The 27,788-nt window shown below is 38.6% G+C and overlaps 1 protein-coding gene across 4 annotated transcripts; it reads right to left on the bottom strand.

The window, feature by feature from the left end:
* Positions 1 to 455: 455 nt before the first annotated feature.
* On the bottom strand, positions 456 to 27,788 carry LOC133452427 (epidermal growth factor receptor substrate 15-like 1). Of its 4 annotated transcripts, none has more exons than XM_061731713.1 (24): positions 27,674 to 27,788; positions 26,830 to 26,871; positions 26,650 to 26,739; positions 26,507 to 26,554; positions 26,318 to 26,413; positions 26,069 to 26,134; positions 25,856 to 25,981; positions 25,703 to 25,762; positions 25,305 to 25,568; positions 20,266 to 20,423; positions 18,443 to 18,608; positions 18,158 to 18,220; positions 17,120 to 17,205; positions 16,780 to 16,852; positions 16,414 to 16,575; positions 15,536 to 15,733; positions 14,921 to 15,085; positions 13,028 to 13,136; positions 12,705 to 12,841; positions 12,391 to 12,451; positions 10,297 to 10,382; positions 6,807 to 6,870; positions 3,917 to 4,053; positions 456 to 2,089 (listed from the first exon to the last, which is right to left on the bottom strand). In XM_061731713.1, the coding sequence occupies exons 1-24, from the start codon at positions 27,698 to 27,700 to the stop codon at positions 1,943 to 1,945; spliced, it is 2,631 nt and encodes an 876-aa protein (XP_061587697.1). In that variant the 5' UTR covers positions 27,701 to 27,788; the 3' UTR covers positions 456 to 1,942. The 4 variants fall into 4 exon arrangements, with proteins under 4 accessions (XP_061587697.1, XP_061587699.1, XP_061587698.1 ...); XM_061731715.1 differs by lacking the exon at positions 3,917 to 4,053 and adding an exon at positions 3,157 to 3,173; XM_061731714.1 differs by lacking the exon at positions 18,158 to 18,220.

Raw genomic sequence — 27,788 nt, 5'->3', positions numbered from 1 at the left:
ATGAAAGACTGCATTGAGTGCAACTATCAAAGCCAGATGGCATTTGTGAAAAGACTGAATATTGCTTACAAAACTCAAAATTTGATAAAACCCCAAAGCTTTGATGGAAAACAAAGTCACTCAGTTATAGTCCTCTCATATCTTAGAAAAACTTGCAACAGTGACCAAACAAGCAAACTATCAGCATACTACTGAAATGCTTTAAATGTTAAAAAAAAATAGAATTCACATTTTTTTTCTAATAAAAAACAGGAAGTGTAGACCAGGTCAAAAATATCTACTCTGAAAGATGCAAATGTATCACTCTCATTTCACTTTTTTTTTTTGTTCTAATATCAATGCAGAAGGGCACACGCATCATTTACGTGCCTTTTCAACGCAGAGTTCAAGAACATGTGACAAAAATGATTCCATACAGTGCTGCAACTGTTAAAACACCCAAATGTATATCATGGATTCTTTATTGTGCCACAAAGGCCTTAATTTTCAATCAAATTCCCACTGCCTTCTTTATCTGGATGTGGATATTAAAGACACCACAACTTACCTTCCTCCAGGAATGTTTTAAGTCACTTTTATTCAGTTCAAAGTTCTTGCAGTTTTGAGCACAACAGAACTTGAGGCTTTTCTTTACTATAAATGCAAACATACTGTGCAATATTCCATATTAAGAATGTTGATAAATAAGGCGCTGTCATTCTGTAAATGTCCATTATGGAGTACAGTATACAGTTCATACATGGTGTAAATAAAACCTTGTTAGTGTTGTAAAATGACAAGAGCACACAACATTTTAAGGCATTTGAAGAAATGTTCTCCACATCAGATAGCTATGACCAGAAAGCACAAAGCCAGAATAAAAACCATCCGATGGCTGACGGCTGTGTTGCTGAGAGGAAAGCGAAAAGCTGCTAATGCATCATCGCACCGCATCTCATGTAGTGTGATGAATAGAAGTAGAAGGATGAGTATAGCACCAGTATAAACAATCCATGTTTACACTTTTCCATTTCATAGAGGCTTTAAGTTTCGATGGGAGTGTTTTCTAGATGTCACAACAAGGCAACCAATGATGAAGCCGTCTGACAAACACCAGCTGGTGATGAACAGCACTCCAGGTGGACGAATTTGTTCACATGAAAAGAAGGACTCAATGATTATCACTAAAGTCTCAATGACTTTGATTATTTCCCCATAGTTCTTGGACTCATGCACTTTAAATGCCATAAATAGTTGACATGAAGACATAAATAACTAGAAACACATGTTACAATTTAATTAGGACTCTTTATCTTGCCTTGATCTGATCACTAAGCTCAAGTTTTGATGACAGCAATAGTTTTAAAGGATGATCCAAGGCTCGTACATAAAGTTGTCATGTAACAATATTTACAGTTAGGCCTTCACAAAAGTCTTTAAACATCCGTATTGGCCTGAATCATAAAAAGCTCAGAGTGGTTAGCATGTATTGTTTGATTTTCAATATGAATGAGTAATGAAAGGTTAAATAAAACAAGTTCAAGAGTGTTTTTTACTTCATATACCACAGATGCATTGCTTTTATACAGAAATTAAACTGTAAAATACTCGTGGAGGCTAGTGAGTCGTAACAGGATATGGAGCTAGATGAGGTTGCAGTCAAGTACCCTGCAGATTTGCTATCTTTTACCAGGGTGAAGCCATGCTTAAATAAGGAGGTCCCGAATTCCCCTTGTTCATAGATACAATATAGCGGTGGACAAACGAACCCCGACTGGCTGCAGAATTTGCAGTCGTTTGACAAAAGGTCCAATCATAACTGAGGGAACACTGGTTTCATACAAAGTGGCAACAGGGTCTGCTAGTGACTTCGGGCCAGTCGGTGTCGATGTCTTAAGCCTGAAGAAGAAAGACTCAAAGTCAGAGGAAGGAAGACGAGAAAGCTGGGGTGGGGCATGCCCGATCAAGTGTTGGGCATGTCAGCCTTGCTGAGCGCGATGGCCAGCTCCAGATCCTGCTGCTCCTGAATCCTCAGCCTCCTCAGTCTCTCCTGCTCCTCTCGCTCACTCTCCCGCTTGGCCCATTCCAGCTGCTGGTTCTCACTTCCAAACTACAGCAGGGAAACACATATTAGATAAGGAGAGAGGAAAACAAAAAGACAAGAAAGACGCAGATAAATCCATGGACAATTTAAGATAAAATCATTTTTTTCTTATTAGGCAAGATGTCAAAAAAATAAATTAGATATGTGAAATGATCTGAAAAAAGCAATAAATTAAAAAATATATATATACTGTAGGCCAGGGGTCGGCAACCCGCGGCTCTAGAGCCGCATGCGGCTCTTTAGCGCCGCCCTAGTGGCTCCCTGGAGCTTTTTCAAAAATGTTTGACCTTTTTTTCCTTTCTTTCTTCCTTTCCCTTTTTTCTCTTTTTTTCCTTTTTTTCTTTTTTTCCTTTTTCCTTTCCTTTTTAATCTCGACATTTCGACTTTTTTCTTGAGATTGTACTTCAACATTAATCTCGACATTTCAATTTTTTTCTCGAAATTTTGACTTTTTTCTCAACATTTCAACTTTTTTCACGAAATTTTTACTATTTCCTTGACATTTCAACTTTTTTATCAACATTTCTACTTTTTTCTGAACATTTCAACTTTTTTCACGAAATCTTTACTATTTCCTCGACATTTTGACTTTTTTCTCAACATTTCGACTTTTTCTCAACATAGACTTTTTTCTCGAAGTGCATAATGAAAAAAAAAATCTTCCCCCAGTTATATCTAATATAGAAACATGCAGCATGTGTTTGCCTTCATTCTAAGGCTTATACAAGACTTTTCATTTTTTGCGGCTCCAGACATATTTGTTTTTTGTGTTTTTGGTCTAATATGGCTCTTTCAACATTTTGGGTTGCCGACCCCTGTTGTAGGCAAATGAAAACAAAATCTTTAGACATTTAGATTTCACTAGGACGTCACAGAAATAGGCTTTAAAGCACAGTCCTGGACTTTTGCCAGAAAAAAAAAATTCATATTTCTCATACTGTGGACTTTGATCAAAGCAACTGAGGATGTTTAGAAAAATGATTGTGGTCATGAATCACAATACTCAGATTAAGCGGTGCAGACAGGTTTTACACATGCAAAGGATTGACCACCACACTCTTAAGCAGTCTTACCTTGACATTCTCAGATCCTAGCAAAAAAACAAAAGTTAAAATACAGAGCTTGAATTAAGAAAAATAAAAAAATCCCTTTCACAAAAACCATGCTAGCATGAGGGATAACAGAAATTCATGACATTTCATAAAGCTGCCATGCGTCACTTCACCACCTGAGCACATGCTTGGCCATTAAGATATGCAACATAATACGGATGTGGGAGATGACAGACAAAGACACTTATTTTCTCGCGCTCTGCTTGGAGGCATAACATGCTTTATGGAAAATAAGTCTAAAGCTTGCACGTCATGGCTTGGAAAAATGCTCCTCTAGCAATGCCTGAGCAGGCAAGTTCACTACCTGATAGATGAATTTGCATGAATACAGCCCTCCGTTTATATTTGAAGTCAAATCTGAAGCAAAAGACGACAACAAGCATGCAAGCCCCTTTGCCATGAGGACAACGGAAACCTCAGAAGGACGACACTGCAACTGTGCAAGACACTCATGCAAACATGGAATTTCCTTGGAAAGCTCAAAGATGAGAGATGTCAGTTGTTTGTCAACAGCCAGTAAACATCTTGGACCTTTAAAAGCTCGCTTATACGAGGCACATTAACAGAATGAGGCCCAGTGGCACAGGGATAGCCCCTGAGGTATCGACTGCGTAGTCTGAAGAGTGAGATCGTGAGATCAGCAGCTCATGCAGACGAAGATTCTCCACCCAATGACAACAACAGGGAAAAAAAAAAAAAACTATTTACAGACTACACTTACAGAGCCAAAATCTGAAAAACCCACAGGATATTCTTTGGATGCTTTACTCGAGTGTGTTGTAACAAAAGAGCTGTTACTGGCTGCTGTAGAGCAAACACTCTGGGTCGGCTCTGGTGCATTCAAATTGAGCGCACCTACTGGAGAAGATAGACATTTAAATGAATAAAAACCAAAGACATGGCACAATAAAAGCATCGTCACTTCAGATGCTGAAAGCTAGAAACCCCTTGTGAAAATAAGCTCATACATTAAAAAGGATAACATGTGATGCTGTAAATTTAAAAAAAGGAAGGTAACAAGCTTTGAGCTTTGAGCTTACAGCACACAGCGCAGTCATACATGAGAAACTTACAATGGTCCACAAATGGTGTTAACCACATTCTTTGAATAATGCTTACTGATGCATTAAAGGTAAAACATGCATAGCGTTGCTTTTTTGGAACACATTATTGTAAGAGATGTACCCAACCATGTCTACCGTCAGCTGCTGATGCTTTTTTCTTTTTTTTTTAATCTAGTTTAAACTGCTTTTAGCCATAACGCACTATCCATAAAGGGTAGTACGTTATGGAATTCTATACCTGTACACATAAGGGAATGCCCCTCTTTAACAACTTTTAAAAACCAGATAAAAATGTGGCTCAGAGGTCCACAAATGTGTACACACACCTAATGTGTGTTTGGGCCTCCTCCTACCTACTAACTTTTTTTTTTTATCATTCTCATTTTACTAATTGTACTTGTCTTTGTTTCTGTTTTCTTTTTCTTATTGCATTTTTACCTTTTCTGCTTTTAACACCTTACCTGCCTATATTGGACTACAGATGGAAACTAGTCTTGTGCTACAATCTGACACACTTACATATGTATATATGTTCATCAATGTGCATTGTCCTGAGAAATAAATAAAGTAAAGTTACAATTATCTTTTGAACCTCCAAGCTTAGAAATATCATCTATTATTAAGTAATTTTATCCATTATTTTTTTGTTTTAGCATACTTCTGTCTCTACACCAAAGAAATACAGCTACAAAATGAATGCATGTTTATCTTTGAATGACACCCCTTTATCGAAACAGTATTAGTTAGTGTTAGTGTAACGGCCTCTCAGATGGAAAGCTTCAGAGCAGCCCGTACCAATAACAGTGGGCTTCTCACTTCCCCTTTACATGAGGCTCATCTCAAGTTCAAGCTTGCTGGCAAACTGCAGCGACTCATCTCTACCCTGTTCTGTGTGGTAAAAGCAAAGGGGAACACCAACTTTCTCAGGCTGTGGCCTCTGCTGAAAAAAATAAGTGCAAGGTAACAGCGGAAGGGCATGGCCTGGGAATAGTACGTAGGTGTTGTTTTACTTCACATGCACACAGAGAGCAAAATGAACGTGAGGCTAAATGCATACAGGAATAGAATATGGTTCTCAGTCTCATCACCGAGTAGACACATATAACATGCACTGGCATTACTAGGTGGCATTTAAAATCCAGTTTTATTAATATCAACAGGATCACGTCAAGCTGTGAGAAACGAACCATGATATCTCTACCAACAGCTTTCCTGTTTACAGCATTAAAAGAAGAAATTATTATCTGTACCATCTCATAGCTCATTGAGGAAGTTGTTTTTTTTTTTTTTAATACTAAAGGCATAAAAATACCTTTATTGGCGAGAACACTCAAAATCCAATTGAAATGTACCAAAAAAAACAACCAACTGTGTAACATTATCTTTCATGGCATTATAAACCATATTTTGTAACCGATTATTATTGATTTGTTGTGATGTGATGTATTGTAAAAAAGGGTAGGCATTAGGGCTGTTCGATTAATTGATTTTAAATCGTAATCGCGATTATGTAATTAGAACGATGTTAAAACGTGAAAATCGATTTTTCACTTTTTTTTTTTTTTAACCTTGTCTGCACACATATTAATGATTGATACCATATTAATGATTGATGGAAATACCTCTCAATACCTCAATTTAGTGTAGGAGGGGGCGTTGTAACATGCCACCGGTAGACCGGCTCGTGTTCCTTGCAAAAAACTTGCAAATGTGAATAGCAAATGTAATGACTGACATTACACACCTCTACCTCCTTCATGGGTTGCATTATTATTTAGCATGCAAAGACCCAGTTTAGTTTAATTAGAAAATGTCTTGTTTTATTTAATTGGAAATATAACTTACTGTATGTTTGCAAGTGCTGATTTGTTGATTTTTTTTTCAGAGATAAAACTTTATATTTTATTATATTTTTTAAAACTTTTTTTCAACTTATTTTACAGAGTTTTGCACTTTATTCATTCATTTTTGGTTTAATAAGAGCAAAGTTTGCACTTAAAGCCCAATGGGGCAAATGTTCAATAAAAAAACAGCATATTTGAAATCATTTCTTTGCCTTTTGTCAATTCACAAAATAATCGTAATCGAAAATCGGATTTTGAGAGAAATTTTTTTTTTATTTTTAATTTATTTTAATTTTATTTTTGGGCAAAATCGAACAGCCCTAGTAGGCATCATATAAGCTACGGCTTCAGTCTACACCTTTTTTGGTTCATTTATTTATATATCCAGCTTTACTGTGGTGCATGTTTTGATTGACTAATGGACCAAAATAAAACTAACTAACTAACTAACTAACTAACTAACTAATTATAAAGTGGTCTAGAGAATACACAACCTGTAGTGTATTTAACCTCAAGGACTGACGATTTTTCATCATTACCGCAAAAGGACTGGCAAGAAGTAGATAGCTGCCAAATATCTGCACACTTAGTCGCTGATGTAGTGACTCAGACATGATGAAAGCAGTTGAAATCAATATCATTCATATAACATCAATAAATACCAAAAGTCCCTGACACACTTAAAAACAAAATCGGGGATTACCATAGGGAGGTGCGGGCCGATTAGGAACATTTTTCTTCGATGGGAGTACAGGATTGTCCAATTTCTGTTTACAGGAGGAAGAAAAAATTAAAATATGTTAACTGCCATACAAAATAATGAGCCCAGCATAACTCTGAGCAAAGACAGCAAAGTGAGGAATTATTACCACATTTATTTTGGCCAGCACTAAAGATCACATTTTTTTTTTTTTTTTTTACATGATTATCAAATGACATTTGAATTATGTTGCATTAATCTAACTTTACGCAAAACATTTTGGCATTTCCATGGTAAAGGGTTGTATTTTGTGATCAAAATGTCAAACTAAATATGGCTCCAGCCAGCTTAGCAAATGTTAGTGGAGCTGTTTAAATAATCCTTCAGATAATAATAATACAAGAAGTATCAAATTTGACACATCTGCACCACCCACATAATCACAAAAAAGGTTCATGCATCTATCCATCATCATCTGGGTGATCCCAGGGAGTTCTCCGGCCAGCTGGGAGACACAGTCCCTCCAGCATGTCCTGGATCTTCCCCGGGGTGTCTTGGACGGACGTGCCCGGGAGACGTCGTCCTCGCCAGACTCCCCAGCCTCCTCATCTGGCTCCTCTCAATGAGGAGCAGCAGCGGCTCTACTCTCAGATCTCCTGGATGACCAGGAGGAAGCTCGGTTCTGCCGCCTGTATCCCGTTCTTTCAGTCACTACCCAGAACTCGTGACCGTAGGTGAGGGTAGGATGTAAATTGACTGGTAAATCAAGATATTCATCTTTTACCACACCTTCCCGCCTATCAATCTCCCCCTTCCATTCTCCCCTCACTACTAGGGGTGTAACGATACACTAATCTCACGATACGGTACGATACACGATATTGAGGTCACGATAACGATACGATATTATAGCAGTATTTTTTTAACAACCTTGCATGAGGAACATATGATTGGAAAAAATTGTCTTTTATTTGAAAGACACAAAATACAAAATAATGCTGTGCATTTGCCCTATTGTTCCAGTTTGTGATGCTTTATAACTGTTTAAGTTTTAAAGAGAAAGCCAGGCCAACCATTTTCCACAAACTGAACTAAAAGTAAATGTAAGGTTTGCATTATGCATCTTCAGTTTCATACAAGTACAAATATTTTGCCACAAACTGAATAGTTTCTCTCATGTATGATTTGACTTTTTTCTTTTCCAGAAATTTAACAACTAAAATTCAATAAATAAATAAAAGTAAATAAATACATACAATTTTACATCATAAAAAAGATTGATTCATGCTCACCTTATAAGTGTAAGAAGAGATTTATTTTTGTTAAGGTTATTTTGGTAATTCAGGGTTCATTATTTTATAAATATATTCTTTATATCCTGATGTAAAACTTTAATGACACTAGTCAGTTTATCTAGTGATTAGTCTGTTTTAGATTGGGCGGAGTGATACGCCACAGTACGGCACTAGGTGCTGTGTTGATGTTCTAAAATCCTACACTGTTGAGGGACATTAAAGTACACTGGAACTCAGCAGAAGTCGTCTCCGTGTTTATCCTACTTACGACCCCAAAAAGATTTAATTTAATAAGGTAAGACTTAACTCTACACCAGACTTAAAAGTTCAGAGCTCAAAACCTCGCTAGAGTCCCGTGATCGGGACCGCAAAACGGTACTAGTTTCTTCTGAGCGTAGTAGGAATTTGGTCCGCGGGTCGGATGCGCGTTACTAGTCAACACAATAGATTAATATTAATAACCCAATATCGCGATACAGTTTGTCATCTCCACGACACGTATTGTGACGTTTTTGTATCGCGAAATTTTGTGGCACGATATATTGTTACACCCCTACTCACTCGTGAAGAAGACCCTGAGATACTTCAACACTTTTGGTGTATCTGATTCCCCACCCAGAGAGGGCACTTCACCCCTTTTCCATCGGATGGTCGTGGTCTTGGATTTAGAGGTGTTGACTCTCATCCCAGCTGCTTCACATTTGGCTGTGAACCACTCAAGTGAGAGTTGAAGGTCTTGGCCTGATAAAGCCAACAGAACCATGTCATCTGCAAAAAGCAGATTTCCCCCACGGGAAACAAGTCCGGCTTACAGCCGACAAAGCGGACCAGGATCGGATACTGGATGTAGAGGGACCGGAAGGCACGTATAAAGGGCTTCCAGCACCCCATACTCCTGGAGAACCCCCCACAGGGGCACGGTCAAATGCCCTCTCCAAGTCCACAAAACACATGCGGACTGGTTGGGTAAACGCCCATGACCCTTCCCTAACCTTCCCGTTTATCCCTTTAGAAGGGTTAAACGTTTTTGGCAAGAAATACCAGCATGAACTTGATATTACATACCGTAGATGACCAAATAGTCGCCCGCGCGCAAATACGCGCCTGTGCTGTAATAGCCGCCGGGGTCCGAGCCCATTTAGCATAATAAACGCCGGTCCAATTAAACGCCCGGGCGACTACCGGTAATAACCTGGTAATAACACTGTATTTGCATTGTATTGTGTACAGTATATACATATATATATATATATATATATATATGTATATATATATCGTTCATACTGCTCTGATCAGCTCTGATCAACTCCAGTTCATCAGTTATGGGGATTCTTTATTATTTATAATTTTATTTATTTATATATTAAAATCCCAAAATATCTGTACCGTTTCTGATTGGGTGTGTGCACTGCGAATCATTTTTAGACACAACAAAGAACGCGTACCGCAAAAGTTGTGTCAGGAACCCGGCGTCCCAGCAAAGTGAGAAGAGAAAAAAAGAGTTCCGCAGACAGCGCACACACTGAAGGCTGATTTATGGTTCCGCGTTACAACAACGCAGAGCCTACGGCGTAGGGTACGCGGCGACCGTACGTGGAAATGCGCTCTTTTTTTTGCTATTAAAACATGATTTGTAATGTGAATTTGCAAAACTTAAACTACAAATAATAGTTTTTGACGTAACATCAGAGATTGTGCATGCTCTCTGTGAAAGGATGAGTCAAATCGGGTCGCAGCTGCTTCAACTGTGATGCCTTCACCAGGAGCGACCAGGATTTCAAACACGCTTGATTTTCTTGCGACCTCACGATTCGTGATCGGGAGCTCGTCGTGAGGTGTTGTGTACAGTGTGTACAATTTTAGTTCCAGTGGTACTATGGTGATCTCATATGTTCTTTGTAAGTAATGGTCTGGTGCTGCTCATTGCAAAAATAAATTGTAGCCTGGTGCAAATACCCGCCTGGTTCTTATAAACGCCTGGGGTCCAAGTGGATTTAGCATATTAAACGCCCGGTCATCTAAATACTAAATGGTCATCTACGGTAAATAAGTTTATGTTACACACACAAAAAAAAAAACAGAGGAAGGAATCACACTTCTCTGGCCAAGTGGACTGAGTCTGAAGTGCACGTGTCATTCAGAATAAAAAAAATGGCTATAAGTGGCTATAAATCTATATGTAGCCATATATAACTTACCTTTGACATCTGACTAAAGTCAGCAAATCCACCTCCCTTGCCTCCAAAGGACTTGCTTCCAAAAGGGTCAACTTTCCCAAACATGTCTGTGACAAGAGAGGATTGAAATACATAGAATTAGCAGGAAAGCCTAACGAAGTTAAGCCCCGAAGCACATGTTCAAACCTGTCTCTGCATCGAGGTTTTTCTGAAAAAGGTTTCTATGTTATTTTCAGACAAGAGAATGTGGCATGACCGTTTTATTTTCCATGACATTTTGCAAAAGACCTGAAAAACTGAGGTTTTGTTCAAACTGACGCATGCGTCAACCACCAACTTATTAGAGACGTCAGTCGGTCCACTGTTAAACAGAACTGTGCTTGGATTGTTTTTAGGTGCATTGGCACACTGTTTGATAATAATAATTACAAAAATAAATAAAAAAAGCAAGCTTTGAGTGAAAAAAACAAAACTCTGCTCCAGTATATAAATATGTTTGTTGTCTAACCACAAAAGAGCCCATTCACATGCAGTAAGCTGTTTTCATTTATGCCCAGTAACCTTGCTCAGGTCTACAGTCAGGTCTGTGTTCTTCTTAAGTATGTGCAGTATGACAGCGCATCGAATAGCAGCAGCCACCAACTTAAAACAACTTCCGTAGCAAATGAGGCACGGCAGTTCAATCGCAGCAGATATAGAGACGGGACAGACGCAGGAGCGAACTGGTTAAATGAGTGGCAGTGTATTCTAGTAGTGGAGGACCAGCAGTCACAGAGTTTCTGTTATGTTTGGCTCCTGGACGCCTCCTGTTTTTCCAGAGTAGGGGGAGTATTTTTAGTTGGCCAGTAGTTAAATGCTTAGGTACGACACTAAAAATAGCCTCGAACCACAGGAAAAATTGAAGCCACAGCGAGTAAAAATTGTTTGCCCCAGTGCCCCCTCCCCAAAAATAAAATCTAAATCCAACACGTCACCCAGAATAGTTTAGAATGAGTCTTTGAGATGGGTTTCATAATAACAACCTTCTCTCATGTTCATATGTCCATTAATAGAGTCATATTCTGGGAAATCTGTGTGGAAAATCTACTCTTATATGTACAGAGATTACCATGTGTTTAAGCTTTTAGTTTAACACAGTGATGTGGCAATATTTCATCATACATGTCAATCCAGTGCCAAATCGTCACACCTTCCTTCCTACCTCGAGAAAAATGATTAAGGCCACACTGGCTGACAAAAAAAAAGTGTGTGAACTGATTAAAGTTGATGTTACCAGAACGAGATTATCATGAAAATGTTGTGACACAAACATAGACTACTTCAGGTAAGTAATACCCAGAGGTGTCAAGTAACGAAGTACAAATACTTCGTTACCTTACTTAAGTACAAATTTTGGTTATCTATACTTCACTGGAGTAATTATTTTTCAGACGACTTTTTACTTTTACTCCTTACATTTTCACGCAATTATCTGTACTTTTTACTCCTTACATTTTAAAAACAGCCTCGTTACTCTATTTCATTTCGGCCTTTAAAAAAAACTATCCAGTTAAATTGCTCCATCCGGATAGAGTGAATTTGGTTGTGGTTGTTTCAGATGTTCTTGTCCAGTTTTGTTCTTACATCCGTTCCCTCAGATTCCTGCAACTAAACTTGGATGTACATTCCAATAAAGGTTAGGATAAATGATAACATGCCTCTGAAGTTTGACTTTTTGCACCATTACAATACTTATAGGCAACTAGTCATCATATCTCCTGCTCTCTGAAACACATGTTAATGCTCAATAGTACACATATATGGTTCTTTAATATATTTGCATTATACTAAGATGCATTCATTTTCAATGGCTTTTGTCCTTAATTGCTTTTTTTCCCCCTTACATTACTTTTACTTTTACACTTTAAGTAGTTTTGAAACCAGTACTTTTATACTTTTACTTGAGTAAAAAACTTGAGTTGATACTTCAACTTCTACAGGAGTATTTTTAAACTCTAGCATCTATACTTGTACCTGAGTAATGAATGTGAATACTTTTGACACCTCTGGTAATACCTAAGATCATCCAGACAAAAATACCTAAATGAAATGACACTGGGTGATATAGCTTTGTACCTGAATCTGTTGGTTTTGAGCTGTTTGATGTGAAGGGGTCACCACCGCTTAAGGCACTTGGCTGAAAGGAGTAAAAAAAACAAATAAAACCACAAATACTAGAGTGAGATGAATGAATAACTCAAATGATGCTACCGTCAGAAGTGAAAACAGAACAGAGCTCTTTTCTGTTAGCATTTAACTATATAGTAAAACAAAACAAAAAAAAACGTGTGAACTTCAACAAGGCTCTTTTTGTCTACTCAAAAACCACACTGCTTGAAAAGCAATAGTGATTAGCACCTTAAATGAATGCAGAAACAACAGTTTCATACCTTGACTGGCGGGGTAGGTTTTCTACTAAAAGGGTCTGCAGATCCAAACAAGTCTGACTTGTCATTCCCCTTAAAAAAGTCTTCAGAGGAGGTTCCTTTGAAGGGATCGCTTTCTTTGAAAGGATCTCCAAATGGATCTATGAAAAAAAAAAAAAAAAAAAAAGCCATCATCTACATCCTTTTTACAAGAAATGTTCATTCCCAGTGACACAAAATTAGCAGTGGCGGTCACCAGAAAGCAACAGCTGACACAGCAGGGAATAGCTTCCATTGTCAAAGTGATACTCAGATCAATAATAACAATAAGAACAAAGAATTCGAACCTTTGAAAAGGTCAGACTTGAAGGGGTCCTCTGTCTGGAAGGGGTCTGCTTGAGGTTCCTTAGCGCCGCTTTTGTTAAACATGGCTATCTTTGACTTGAAGGACTCATCCTGATGAACAAACCCAGACATCAACATCAATCAACAACATCCTGTGCATATTTATCAACAAATAGGCACTTTTTTGTTGCTGAAAAGTACAGAAGACAGATGACATGTGTGGCATGAGGTCCTTCTCTCTATTAACCAGGAAATACCCAGAAGACAACTTGGAGATAAAAACATAGCATAGGAAGAATGTTTCACTTCCTTCCTACACTACACTGTACTGCCTACACACAAAAACAAGAAAAATATAATAACAATGAAGATAATAATAATACTAAATACTAATAATAATAATAATAATAATAATAATAATAAAATATAGCAACAAACATTTACCAAAAGATGTCATAAATTTCATTCATATCTTATGAGATGTTTTCAAAAATGGTTTGTTTTTCCTCATTTCTACAGCTTCAGTAAATCGTCTAACACTAGGAACTTGCATACTGGCGTTCTGTAACATTTACGTAAAAGTTGGCTACCAATTTTACTCCACTGGCCTTTACATACTGACCCAAGCAAGAGAGAAAAATCCCCCAAACGTGTGTCCTTTCATACACGAAACTGGCATCCCGGAAATAAAGAGCAACTCGACTTTGTGTGCATGTTGCGTCCATTGCATTCACAGGAAATCGATCTTTCTTTCTTTTCTTTTTTTTTTTAAACCATAGTGGAGGAGAATACACTGTCAACTTTCTTCACATGATAAGAGTGTCATGTCCTTTTAAGTGGCTGAGCTTGTGTAAGCGTGCATGCACATGAGAGTGTGTGTGTGTGTGTGTGTGTGTGTGTGCGCGGCGCACTGATGTGTGGAGAAGCTGACCGGGAAGGTTTGAACATTGTAACTAGACAAATTCAGCTTCACGTACAGCACAGTAAATAAAAGCGTTGCGGCTCCTTCAGCTGTTAGTGTCTGGGTCTAGGGCTGGGCGATTTTGGACAAAAATAAAATCCAGATTTTTTTCTCTGAAAACCTGATTTTCGATTTAGATTTTTTTGGTAAAACTACAAAAGACAATGGAATAAATTGTTTCAAATATTTTATCTTTATTTTTTAAGAAAAATAGCAAACAAATTTCCCTATTGGGAAGGAAGTGCTACTGTAAATCCTCCTTGAGTTTAGTAAAGTGACAACATTTACAATTTTCTTGACCAAACAAAGATGACTAGACGAGCTCTGTCTGTAATGCAGCCAGCTGCAAAAAAGGAAAATCGATTTTCCTATTTTCCTTTTTTTAACATCGTCTTGATTAATAAATCCGATTTAGATTTAAAATCGATTAATCACACAGCCCTAGGTATTCTTCATGAGGCACTATTTCATTCGTGAGCGAGTTTTAACCACAAGCACTGCTCATCCCTGCAGCGAAGTGCAGGTCCTCTGTTCCCTACATCTATGGTCGGGACATCTACATGATCAGAAAGTTGCTCAATTTTCACACTTCTCACTCGGTCAGGGAATGGGGGGGTGGCCCTTAATTACACAACCAGTCTCTCCTTTTTTACGCCTTTTCGTCTACATCAGAAGGTGGGAAAAAGGAAGTGATCAGATTTTACATCTTTCTGGAAAGCGACTCTTACATACAGGCACCCGGACCGGCCAAAGAGGGGAATGAATAGCCAGCATGTAAGGCCCTACTGTCTCTGGTGAAAATGTTTTTGAACATCAAGCCACCATACAAAAGTCAATTAACCTGCAGAATAGATTAAGATGTTTCAATTTGGAGCTAAATTAGTGAAGGAAAACAAAACAATCCGACGCAGATACATATTTTTGTGTTTCTCACCACACTTCTGAAACCGCCATTCTCCTTCTCGGTGAATCCTTCACTTAAGTCTGGCAGGTTGCTCAAGTTTCCCCTGCTGATGTCGCTCAAAGCGTTGTTGTACACGTCTATGTTCTTGGTCATTTCCTTTTGGTTGTCCTGGATTATTGATAGCTTACTGCGAGCCTAGAAACACAAAACACTGAATCTACAACATGTCTGATTCAATAATATATTGTATAATCATAAAGTCATTGGCTTTTATTGTCTTGTTTAAATAAGATTTATTCTGTTAACTGTTTAATTTCTCACTTGGCAGAAACTTGTATGCAAACTACTTTGATTTTCAAAGCAAAAAATACAGTACAACACATTCTTAGCAAGCACAATGTAACGTAAAAGCAACCATAACATTTTCTTTTTGTACGTTATACAACTCAAACCGTACTAAGTATGGTGGTGAAAAAAAGTACGACAACTCCATCTAAAAGTGAGACGGTTATACAAGTACAATGCAAGTTCAAAACCCATGGAAACAATATAAACATGCAGTCACTGTATTTACAACCCGATCTTCAATATCCCAAAGTGCTCCAACATCGTCAGGACATCTGTTGCTTCTCGGTAAGAACTGACCTGGTTGATCTCCTCCTGGGTGGTTTTGAGCGATTTAACGATGCTGTCCAGCTGGACACGACCAGAGAGCAAGCTCTGCTCCAGCTGGGCCTCCTCCTCCTGCAGCCGGCTCAGATCTGCTTTGGTCCGGCTCAGTTCATCTTCCTGGCTACGGACGTCAGTCTCCTGAGAGCGGATCTGGCTCTGCAGGGATGAAATCTACAACAAAAACATTTAGTTTTACCCATGTTGGAATATTATCTTGTATATAGAGAGTTTATAGCTCACAATCACATTAGTTTGTATAGCTTCAAGTGAACGTAGGAATTACATTTCAAGTTTTTGTGCCAAAAACCCCCCAGACTTTGTTTTAACTTGGACATATATTTGACTTGAATTGCTTTGCAAGAGCAATCAACTTAACTCAATTTCAAATATACACTGATCTGATGCCTACTAAAGCATGATCAATTAGGATAAAAGGAGGAACACAGTCATGTACAGGGCAATGACTTTCTGGAACTCTTTGCCAGCATGTATTACAGAAATTAACGATAAAAGGCAGTTTAAGCAACGACTGAAGGACTTTCTTATACACAATGAAAATATTGTAATTTAACTTTTAACTTTTTTTATGCTGTAATGAATTGTTCTCTCTTGCAATATTTGTATTTGTATTTTTATTTTTAATTCAATGTTTTTGTATGTATTTTGTATGATATTTTGAGGACCCAAGGAAGAATAGCTGTTGCCAAGTGTAACAGCTAATGGGGATCCTAAATAAATAAAAATAAAGGGATTGCACCAAAATCAAATGACAATTGTTATACTGCATCAAACAGTTTAACATGTCTTGTGCAACATATGCATGTGTTGCTATAACAGGTCACTTCTTTCACCTGCTGCGATTCCTCCTGGCACTTTTGCTTCACATCGTTGAGCATTCCCTCTAGCTTGGAGCGTTGTTGGTCCATCTCCCCCAGCCGTTCCTGGGCATCCTGCTTCTGAGACTCCAGGTCCTGCAGGCCGCTGCTCTCCCTGTCCAAGTCATTCTGCATGTCCTGACAGTCGAAAACACACACATACACACACAGAGTCCATCTGTTAGCCATCATTCCTTCTCAACAGTTTTGTGCAATCTTGATTTGTCACTATGACCAAATACATTTGGTAAATCCAGGTGCTAAGATAGATGTGCATTGCGTTATGTCAATGATGTTTGACCTTAAAACAGTTGATTTGAAATTGTTTTGGCTCAGCCTCACCTGAACATCATCATTTTTGTCTCTTATGGCTTCCTCCTTTTCCTTAATTTCTTGTTCCAGGATGAATTTCTCTCTGCAGGTGAACACCATCAAAGAGGAAAAGGGCGGGGAGATTACATTTGATTGAAATATGTCTTTGTCAAAAAGCATTTAGGAATGCGTAGCACCTAAAACTGAAGTGAAAGCCATACACCATTTGATGATTTTCATTTCTACTGTTGTGGTTTAAAAAGTTACGAAGATGTGAGTCTCGATATCACTTCACCGTAACCTCCCCTCATTCTTCTCAGAGGAAGAGAAACAACACTGTCCTTCTGCTACTCGGGCTGCAGGGGCTCACCTCTGCAGCTGAGCTATTTCCTGGCTGAGGTCATCCAGCTCTTTGATGCCCATCAGCTCTGCCGACCCCGTGGAGCTGGTGCTGTCCTGAGGCCAGAGACATTGAGACAGATACTTGAAAGAGGGGAAAGAAAAAGGATAGCTACACAAGTCTATGAGGGTGACAGGAGATTTGGGAAGAGACAACAAGAATGACTATACAGCTGGGAAAAAACTAAATAATGGACAAAACAGACACAGCTGAAGCTGTTCTTAAGACATTCAGATAGAATTAGGCAAGGCAAAGGAGACGTAATCAGGGAGAAAGAGGAGCCCACTGATGTTGTTTCTATGAAAAACAAAACACAGGAAGGAAATACAAATGCACTGCACAGCTGAGGGGGGAGCAAAAGAGGCAGACAATGCATGAATGACAAGAAATGCATGCTGACCAGACAATGCAAAAGAATTTGACACTACAGTAAAACATGTCTTCATGGAACATTTCTCAGCAGGCCTTGCACAAATTACAGAGCCCCAAAAAAAACCCCCCAAAATCCCCAAAAGTTGCCTAAAAATATCTTGTTTAATTAAAGAACATAGACAAAGAATGTTCAGCTCGTGCAAGTTTTTTCTTTTTTAAACTTTGAATACCATATTTACTTATTTATTTACACTGAAACAAGAGACAACACTTTTTTTAAATGCAAAAAAATGCAAAATGCAAAAAAAAACCATGTGAAATTAAGTAAGTAAGTAAGTAAGTAAGTAAGTAAGTAAGTAAGTAAGTGCAAGTTTTTTATTTTTTAAACTTTGATCTTTGAATACCATATTTACTTATTTATTTACACTGAAACAAGAGACAACACTTTTTTTAAATGCAAAAAAATGCTAAATGCAAAAAAAACCCATGTGAAATTAAGTAAGAAACAGCTGTTAAGACAGGTGGAGTACTTGTCAAATACAGCTTTATGTTTCTGTTCTCACTGTATGTGTCAAACCGACACCTATCACCAAAGAACAACAGCGCCACCTTGTGACAGAAGACATAACTACTCACTCTGCGCATATTAGTTGTTGAAGCAAGTTCTGGCCTCATAGAATTGAGAAGCCCCAAATAGTTCTGTTAAACAGGATAGAAAAAAGCTCAAAAAAGCAGAAGCATAAAAACAGTCTTGATTGGGAGAGCTACAAGGCAAGAAAGCAGAGCTCACCATTAAGAAGCAAATAGCAGCAGAGAAACAATTTTTCAAAGTGGAACTGCCAGTGACACATTTGACTTTTGAAGGAAAGAAAGAAAGACATTCAAGGACAAAGGTTGTTGGAAGAGAAGAGCAGGACTCACAAAGCTCAAAGCTGATGCTGCCGTCCTTTCTGATGGGGGGATCATGTCTGGGGTGAGACTAGAGGGAGGATCTATGTCTTTAGTAATCTTCTGTTGGATTAGATGCATGGCCAGAGAGAACTGCTCGCGGGTTAGCTTTCCTGTCTGTTTTGTGTCAGCGAGCCCCCTGTGGAAAGGAAGAAAGATTAAATACATTATCCATTTCTGAGAAATATCTGAAATGCACATAAATTAAATATCACTTGAAATGTAATTTTGCCCAGCTGTCCCATGTATGTGGTCTTGGCGTGGTGCACTTTAAACCAGTTCCAAACTTGTTTTACTTGTAGATAAACTGTAGTGGCTCAAACTGTCCACAAGATGGTGCTGTAGAGTGGAATCTGGTAGACAGTTGCAGTTGTTTTCTCTAAAGCAGGTTGGGCTACCCTGGTCCTCAGAGCCCCTATCCAGCATGTTTTACATGTTTCCTGCATCAACACACCTGATTCTAATTAATGGTCATCATCAGCATGACATCAAGGGCTACACGACTCTGCTGGCGACACACAGCCGTGTCTATCAGGGTTGTGTTGAAGCAGGGAAACATAATAGATGCTGGGGCTCTCGAGGACCAGCGTTACCCTGCGTTCACACTGAAAGCGTCAAAAATCTCCCGACGCCAGCATCTCGCTGTTTGGTGCATTCACACTGAAAGCTTCATGTACTGTCGACGCCTGCAGTGGGCGGGGTTTCAAGCTGCGCTGCAGAACTGGAGGGAACAGTGGGAACAGCCTACATATATAGCGTACACATCTTCAGTTTCCTATTTCACCATAAATCACACTTTGGGACGCCTTCTTTATATTTTAGCGTTATTTCCGCATAGATAAGAGTGAGTTTGGTGCTCCTTTAACAAGCTTGGTCCGCGGATCAACATCAACCGCCAGAGCCCTTGCTCCCGGTGAACCATAAATCCGCCTAGTAGGCTGATTTATGGTTCCGCATCACACCAACACAGAACCGACGGCGGAGGGTACGTGGCGACGCACACCGCACTGCGACCCTACGTCGTCGGCTACGCCGTCGATTTAACGCAGAACCATAATTCAGGCGAAGCTGCAGCCTGTCTGCGCTGATACTGACACACTGGGTCGGAGCGGATTTGGTCATGATGTTTAACCTGTGTTTTGTGATTAATAAGCACGGGTTTTAATTATTTTTCGTTGGATCAATGTAGCAAATAAAATCGTTGGGACCATCCAGCTCCTCACCCATCAGATACATGTTTCACGTGATCAGTTCAGGTAAAACGGCAGTCAAATCAGCAAAAATGTCATTTTGCTGGATGAAATATTAATTCCTGATAAAATAAGTTTGTTAGTGCACAGCTCTGCTCCTGTACGCATGTGAATCAGTGTACGTTTGTGTGAACATGAAAGTACAATCTGCATTGAGGCTTCTCGCTTCGGGAATCCCGGTCTGTGATTGGACGACGCCTCGGCGTCGCCGCTGCTCATTTGCATAAAGTTCCGATTTTTCAACTTCGAATTGACGCGACGCTCCCGCCGCCCCCGCCGGTCCGCCGCCGCTCCTGCCGCTTCTCGACGCCCGTTTTCATAGACAATGAATGGCAGCCGGGCGCCTATGTGTGACGCTTTCAGTGTGAATATCATGTATATATTGTTTAAAAATGTAGAAGATAGCTTTATTAATTGAAAAAGTTTGTGCAAAGTGATGGACTTTTCCTAAGCTCTCTAGGTCCCAACGTAAATAGTGTTGGGACAATGATCATTATAAAAAAAAAATGTTTAATACATTTGCATTTTAAAGAGCTGTGGTCTCACCATATTTGTGCCAGCATGGTCTGAGAGAGGGTGGACTGCATGAAAATCTCTATGACCTCACTCCCTGTGACGAGGCCATCATTGTCAGAGTCCGTTTTCCAGAAAAGATCGTCATATTTCTCTCTGTCAGTGACTGGAACCACCCAGTTCACCGCTGGCTGGAGAGAGAGCAAAACACAGTTTGTGATTTTAGATGATGTACACACTTAATTCACACATCCTTCTTAGAAACTAAACAACATGAGGTTTTAATTCATTTGAACGCAGAAATGTTTAAGCAAACAATATATAAGGAAACCATCTATACATAATTAAGAATCTACCAAAAATAGAAATTAATTTGCTAACTAATTTGTTGATGAAAACTGCCAACTGAACTACAGAAGGAAGTCCATGCCCACAAATTACAATTACAGAAGATAAATTAGCTTTTAGTGCATAAAGCCGTTTCCCAAAATATTAAAACGTTATGTAAAGGAACATAAATTAGTTAGGTTTAGATATAATATAAAGGATACAATAACAATTTAAAGTTTATATCTAACTGAAAGTTTTGTTTTTTATTTTGGATCCCCATTAGCGGACGCAAAACACCAGCTAGTCTTCCTGGAGTCCATGAAGATTAAAAGAAGTACATTCATATAAAAGTACATTTATATACTAATACAAGAATAAGAATTTAATACATTGAAACTGACATGATACATTTTTATTCAAGAAGTACTTTCTCCTCTTGAATTTGAATTTCAGTGGGTTATAGGTGTAATCTGATACCTCTATAAACACATTTTAACGGCTCATGGTAACTACAATACCTGAATAAGACTGAAACAATATAATATCACTCTAAAATAAATACTTTGGAATATGGCTCAAATTAGGGAATTATGTCATTATCTTGTGCATGCAAAAGGGTCAAAACGTACATCTCAAATTTCAATGCAGGAGTGACGCAGAGTCGACAGTACAACAGAGCTCGGTGCTCTTTAGACAAAATAACGTGCAGTTCTCAAAACAACATCTTTGGAGCTGCGTCAGGCAGCTAAACCGAAACTGCAGACACATTACTAGTCTGACCTGAATGGACTCAATGAACTCAGATTGAATAGTTCCCCAATTGTTTTTATTCCGTAAATAAGAAAAGATTCTGCATGCAACATCAATTGACATTTGTAGCTCAATAAATGTCAAAATGAGTAATGAACAACTGATGAGTAATGTCAATAACGAATGGACAAATGAGACGGTTTAAAACATGCTAAACCAGAGAGGAAAAGCCTGCTGGTATGTTGTGCTCACAAAATATCCACAAGATTCGAGCCAAGGAGGGAACCAAAAGAGGATCATTTTCCTCTATGGTCACCAGAGGAGCAAATATCAGGCCCCAAAAGTCGAGGAGCCAGTAAAAGACTTCTGGGCACCAACTACACTTACTATCGGGGCGAGAACTCTGAGACACAAGTGTGATCAGAGGTCTAACGACTTGACTTTCTTTTCTTCTTGCTATTATGTCCTTTTAATATTTACTCCGGGGAGGTTGGTGAGGATGTCTGAGAAGCACCTTGAGACAATTTACAACTTACAATGTAATAGAATAGAAGCTATATAAATAAATTGAAGTTGTTTGAATCAAACTGAATTTGAAAAGGGAAGTCAAGGGTTATCCTATATGCCACATTCATATTATTTCTTTTCTTAAAAGTGGGTCAACACACAAGAAACACCCAAAACGGACAAATAATCGCAGCGCAGCGCGCCGTTTTGAGCTGAACGTTTGATGGACGCCCAGCTTCTATTCTCTTCCTGTCGCTCGCGTTGAAAGCCGGTTGAAAGCGCTCTAGGAAACAGTCACGGATGAGGAACGGCTGATCCAGTTAGTTGAAATGAGAAGCTATCTCTATGATACGTCCTCATTTCACTACAAAAACCTCAATAAAGTGGCAGCTGGCTGGAGGGAGATGGACAGAGAGCATCCGATGTCACACAGTGCTACGCAATAGTCGGACGCTCGCATGCAGTTACACGGTTTTATAGTTGTTAAAGTTGCAACGGAAATGCGCAGAATCTGAACGGCTCGTAGAAGTCACATCACACTGGACGGCTCATCCGGGCGGCTGTACAGACACTGCAGAATTTTGTTGCTTTCCTCCTTCTCTGAGTTGGCAGGCTGAGGGGAGACCACTTTATATATGTTAAAGCAAGAGAAAATGAGTTTTTCATTGTAGGTCCCCTTTAATAATTCATAATACATTTTTATTTTAAGATTTAATTCCTCTTTCCACAGGAAAACTAAGGTTTATAGTTTACGACTTGTATCAACTTTTAGAGAGTGACATGTCTGCTGTTTTCTGTGTTGCTGCACATGTACATAATTATTAACACAGGAAAGCTTAAGCTAGTTAGCTACACTTACTCACTTACTCTTACTCACTTACTCTTTGCAAGTCGTCTCCAAGAGTCTCTAGAGTGTGAAATATCACATATTGCCTCAGCCTGAAATAAAACAGTCAATTCATGATACTTTCTCTTTCTCTTTCTCCTAATTTTGATACCTAATAATACAATGTCAGTGTTGTATACATGAGACGACAATATTGAAGTCCATCCATCCATTATCTATACCCGCTTTATCCTTTGCAGGGTCACGGGGGTCTGCTGGAGTCTATCCCCGCTCATTTCAGGTGAGAGGCAGGGGTTACACCCTGGACAGGTCACCAGTCCATCGCAGGGCCACATATAAACACACAAACCATGCACACTCACGCTCACACCTACGGGCAATTTAGAATCACCAATTAACCTAGCATGCATGTTTTTGGACTGTGTGAGCAAGCACGGGGAGCACATGCAAACTCCACACAGAAACTCCACACAGAAACTAAGGTATCGGTATCAGCAGATACTGCTTTTGGAGATCGGTGATCGGCCCTCAAAATCCTGATCGGTGCATCTCTAATTCTTAGCACCAGAAGCACAGACGCCTCCCACCAATTCACTTGAAACAAAAATGGGCGCATTGTCCGTTTTCAGCAGTGGAGGCAACTGTTTTAGCAGGCGTCACAGACATGCTCCCAAGCAGAGCCAAAGCGAGCCTTGACAATACACGGCCCAGAGCCGCAGCCGCGTCTCTCTGGTCCACTTAACTGTCCAGATGTCCTTCCAATTCAACACATAACGCTGTTGTCATGACATTATGGGCTATTAAACTTATTTCACGTTACAACATATGTTGCTTAAAAACCTGTTTGACATGATCTGCAATAATCATACCTTGACAAATATTAGCAAACTTAAGTCCATACGGTCTGAGATTTGAACAGTGCATTAATAACATGTTAAATGGAGCCTTTTCTACTTTAAATCAAGAACGCGGTATCCATTATTTAAAATTTTAAACTGTCAGGGCACAAAACAGACATCGCTTTGCCTTAGACCATCTTAAATGTGCAATAGACCCTGAAATTCAGCATTTTTCTGGCTCTTAAACACACACACACACTCAATTATGTATCTATAAGTTTCTTAAAATGTAGAATTCTAACTTCTATTTGTGTAAGGACTGCCAAACTGTGCTCTATTATAACAATTTTCAAAAGTAGCATAAGTGCCACTGGCAGTCATCCAGAGACTCACAGAACCATAGAAACTTACGTTTTCACCCATGTTTGTGCTGAAATATGAGCTAATTATCCATCTTTTCATGATATTATGTACTTAAAACGATGAAATCCCAAAATCTGATGTTGAAAATCATACTCATGGAGGTTCTTTTCATTGTACCAATTGATTAACATTACAGTTAGTTTTACCCAAATGTCTCTTTCAAACTTTTAAACCATATTATCCAAGTGATAAGTCTCTTTATTTCTGAGTCTGAAATAAAGATTGAATAAAAAATAAATATTTAAAATGACCATATATTTTTCAAAATTATATTTTTTCACTTCCCTATTTAATTCTGTCTTCTTTTTTATCTTAAAAGTGTTCTGGGTGGCAAATCACTGCAATGTTCTTATTTCACATTTATGTTATATAACAACTTCTTTGGTCATAGGGTTTTAAGAGTGTGTTAAGAATTACTTCCCTTCTTTCAAGAAAACCGGTTTCTCAAAAAGTCACGGGTGAAAAATCCCTGTAGCTATATAAAGGTAGAGAGAAACACACTGTCCCTCACAAGACACTAAACAATGCTGTAAAACAAGTTGGCGCAACAGAAATGCCAGTTTGTCCAGAACTTCACACTGAAATCTTATGATACCCATTTAATGTGGAACAAGAGGAATAAATATACAGATTTTTACTACAAGACTGTTCTGGGTCTGGTTTCAAGAGTTATAATTTATTTTTATCTTTGATCATGTTTTATCATTGATAGGGATTATGATGGGTGGGATGGACTAGGTTTCTACTGTTAAGCACTTTGTGGTATATTTGATTTTACAAGAAGTGCTCTATAAATAAAGTTTGATATGGATTCTTTTTGTATTTGACCTTATATAACCTTATAACCATATATTTCTTTTTAATAAAACCGAAATCAGCTTAATCTATGTGAAACTACCCAAGGCAACAAGCAGAACATATAAGCATTTGTACTACTGTATTCTTTTTATTTATTTTAAATGGCCAAACTGCTGATGGGTGGTCATGCCATATCAAAATTTAACAACTTTACAAATAATTTTATTTTATTATTATGACAAGCAAATAAGTGTAAAAGCTAATTAAAGGTTTTAACTAATAGATTGTGCTTGAATGTATATAATGTATATTGAATGTATACAGGACTGTCTCAGAAAATTAGAATATTGTGATTTTCTGTAATGCAATTAAAAAAACAAAAATGTCATACATTCTGGATTCATTACAAATCAACTGAAATATTGCAAGCCTTTTGTTATTTTAATAATGCTGATCATGGTTTACAGCTTAAGAAAACTCAAATATCCCATCTCAAAAAATTAGAATATTCTGGGAATCTTAATTTTAAGATCCACCCCCCCCATATGTAGAAAAATATGCATTGCGAGTTCACATACCGGCACCGCTGAGCTGGATTTAAAGGAGTGTTTTGGAGAAAGATTCACTGCACTGGTGCTGAGGGGAGTGGTGCTCCTCAAAGGAGTGCTTGGTAGGGTCTCTTTGAGAGGAGCTGATGTAAGACTGGACAGAGCAGGTAGAACTGCCACAGCACCTGGGAGGGCAACCGCTGACTTTTTCCTTTTAGAAGGCGGGATGAGAGAAGCAGGTAAGCTGCTTGGCACAGGCTCCTTCTCCATGGCACGATACACAAGATGCATGGCCTACAGAGCAGGACATTAAGTTGTCATTTAAAACATATTTTCCAATAAATTTACTTTTACTTCAAATGTAAGTGTTACTGTGACAAAATTACTCTGAAGAGACAGTTAATGTTGTAAAAAAGACCACAGCTTACCACTGTGAATTCATCTTTGTCCAAGTGTCCATCTTTGTTTACATCACTTAGGTCCCAAATCTACAGAAACAATGAGCTCAAAATTGGGTTGATTTCACACATAAAAAATTACAGCAACAAGACATGCAGTTGTGTATTAATCAATGAAATCACCTTTCCTAACACATCCATAGGTAACTTGGAGTTTATCAAAATGGGTCTGACTTTATCACCGGACAGGAGACCTTTTACAGGGGACATACTCTCAAATATTCCCTCAAACTTCCCTTTTTCTTCAGGCTGAAAAAGAAGAGAGAGAAAGTTTAGGTAAAATTCTTAATTTGTTCATATCCCAGAAAGTATTCTTGAAAGTCTGTATTGACTCACCCTAATTGCCCAAAGAGAGTCCGATACTGTTGATAATGTGCTCAGTGCTGGGCTGTTAGTATCTCTCTGTAAAAGTAAAACACATAACAAATAGAGTGTTAAGGTGGATTATTGTTTTTAGTTAAATTATCCAGTTTTTGATACACGTAATGTCACACGAGCAACTTGAAATTTCTTTTTTTCTATATTCAGTACAGTTCCTGTCACAATAATATGTACAGCTGTTGGAAGAATCATTTTAATGCTTACAAATTTAGGAGCTGCTAAATGTTGGTTGAGGTTATTAAGGCTGACATCATGTCCTCCCTGTGCTGACGCCACAAGTCTCAGAGCAATGAAGAAACCCTAAGAAAGAGGAAGAAAGCTGGGCAAGTCCGGTGTTTTTCTGCATACATCAGCATCACCAATGCTAGAAAATTCAGGGACGGTCTGTCTTACCCGCTTATCCAAATAGCCTTTTCTATCCGAATCTGCCGAGTCCCAAATCTAAAAAAAACGTAAATAAAAAGAAGAATATAGATTATCTTGAGTTAATATGTGAGGATATCTTGTGTGTAGGCATAGAGGAATTTAGGACCCACTTTCCCAAGTGTACTGTCTGACAATCCAGACGTCTTAAGAAACTGTGCAGCATCGCCCGCTGATATTTTGCCCGTGTTTCCTGGATCCAGCTAAGAAGAGTGTTTAAAAAGAGTTTAGTGTATTTTACATTGATGACAATAATCAGCTGGAGAGTCAATCACAGAGAAATACAAATGTACCTGTCTATAGTAGCTCTCATAGGATGGACTTCCACTTGATAGCTGGCCAGGAGACAAGAAAGAAATACAATAAATCAGACAAATGTGTTCCAGCTGAACGTAACAAATAAAAAACTGGGTAGATAATCACGTTTAAGTGGCTTGTTATATATTATTATGTAAAGTTAGCAGGCTTGTTTCTCAAACATTTCATAAAAGAGTTCCAGGAAAATAATACAACAGCTTTCAATAGCAGCAGTCAGCGAATTCAAGTGTTGAGTTAACTTATATACAGATGTTTTGCATCCTGTCCTCTCATTTAAAGCTCCAACTTCAGCAGAACTACTAGAATAAATAAATAAAATAACAAAAATAAGTCAATAGCTTTCAATAGCAGCAATAAAATAAAAAAGATAAAAATAAAAATACAATAGCTTTCAATAGCAGCAATAAATTAAAAAAAATGAAAATAAAAATAATACAATAGCTTTCAATAGCAACAATAAAATAAAAAAATTAAAATAATACAATAGCTTTCAATAGCAGCAATAAAATAAAAAAAATAAAAATAATACAACAGCTTTCAATAGCAGCAGTCAGCGAATTCAAGTGTTGAGTTAACTTATATCCAGATGTTTTGCATCCTGTGCTGTCATTTAAAGCTCCAACTTCAGCAGAACTACTAGCTAACTCTGTTATCTCAGCTGACACCGGGGCTGGCGAGGGAAAACTTCCTCCTGCCAACATTCACGGCGGCTCACGGCGTCACAGCGACGAGGTCACGCCGCACAACCGAGGTCGTTACCATTTGTTAGCTGTTCTTTTTAAGATTTGACAGTTTTCCTGGGATATTGGAAGTTATTACCTGACTGAGAGTCATGAGCGCCGCCATATTTCCTGGTGTCTCGCGAACGCGCAGCCGTGGGCTCGCCTCGCTCCCGGGATGACGGGGCCGCGCCCAGCTCGCGGGGGCGCGCCGT

Source organism: Cololabis saira, chromosome 10 (genome assembly GCF_033807715.1).
Source record: "Cololabis saira isolate AMF1-May2022 chromosome 10, fColSai1.1, whole genome shotgun sequence".
NCBI classification, from domain to species: domain Eukaryota; kingdom Metazoa; phylum Chordata; class Actinopteri; order Beloniformes; family Belonidae; genus Cololabis; species Cololabis saira.
The sequence above is the reverse complement of the archived record's forward strand: the minus strand, read 5'-3'. Positions and strand labels throughout refer to the sequence as shown.

What these genes read in the sequence shown, in the direction of transcription:
- LOC133452427 (XM_061731713.1), bottom strand. Translation starts at nt 27,700, where the DNA reads ATGGCGGCGCTCATGACTCTCAGTCAG. An exon ending in AAGGCTATTTGGATAAGCGG is followed by an intron (nt 26,414 to 26,506) that starts GTAAGACAGACC and finishes CCTCTTTCTTAG; the next exon opens with GGTTTCTTCATTGCTCTGAG. An exon ending in AACCTACCCCGCCAGTCAAG is followed by an intron (nt 12,452 to 12,704) that starts GTATGAAACTGT and finishes TACTCCTTTCAG; the next exon opens with CCAAGTGCCTTAAGCGGTGG.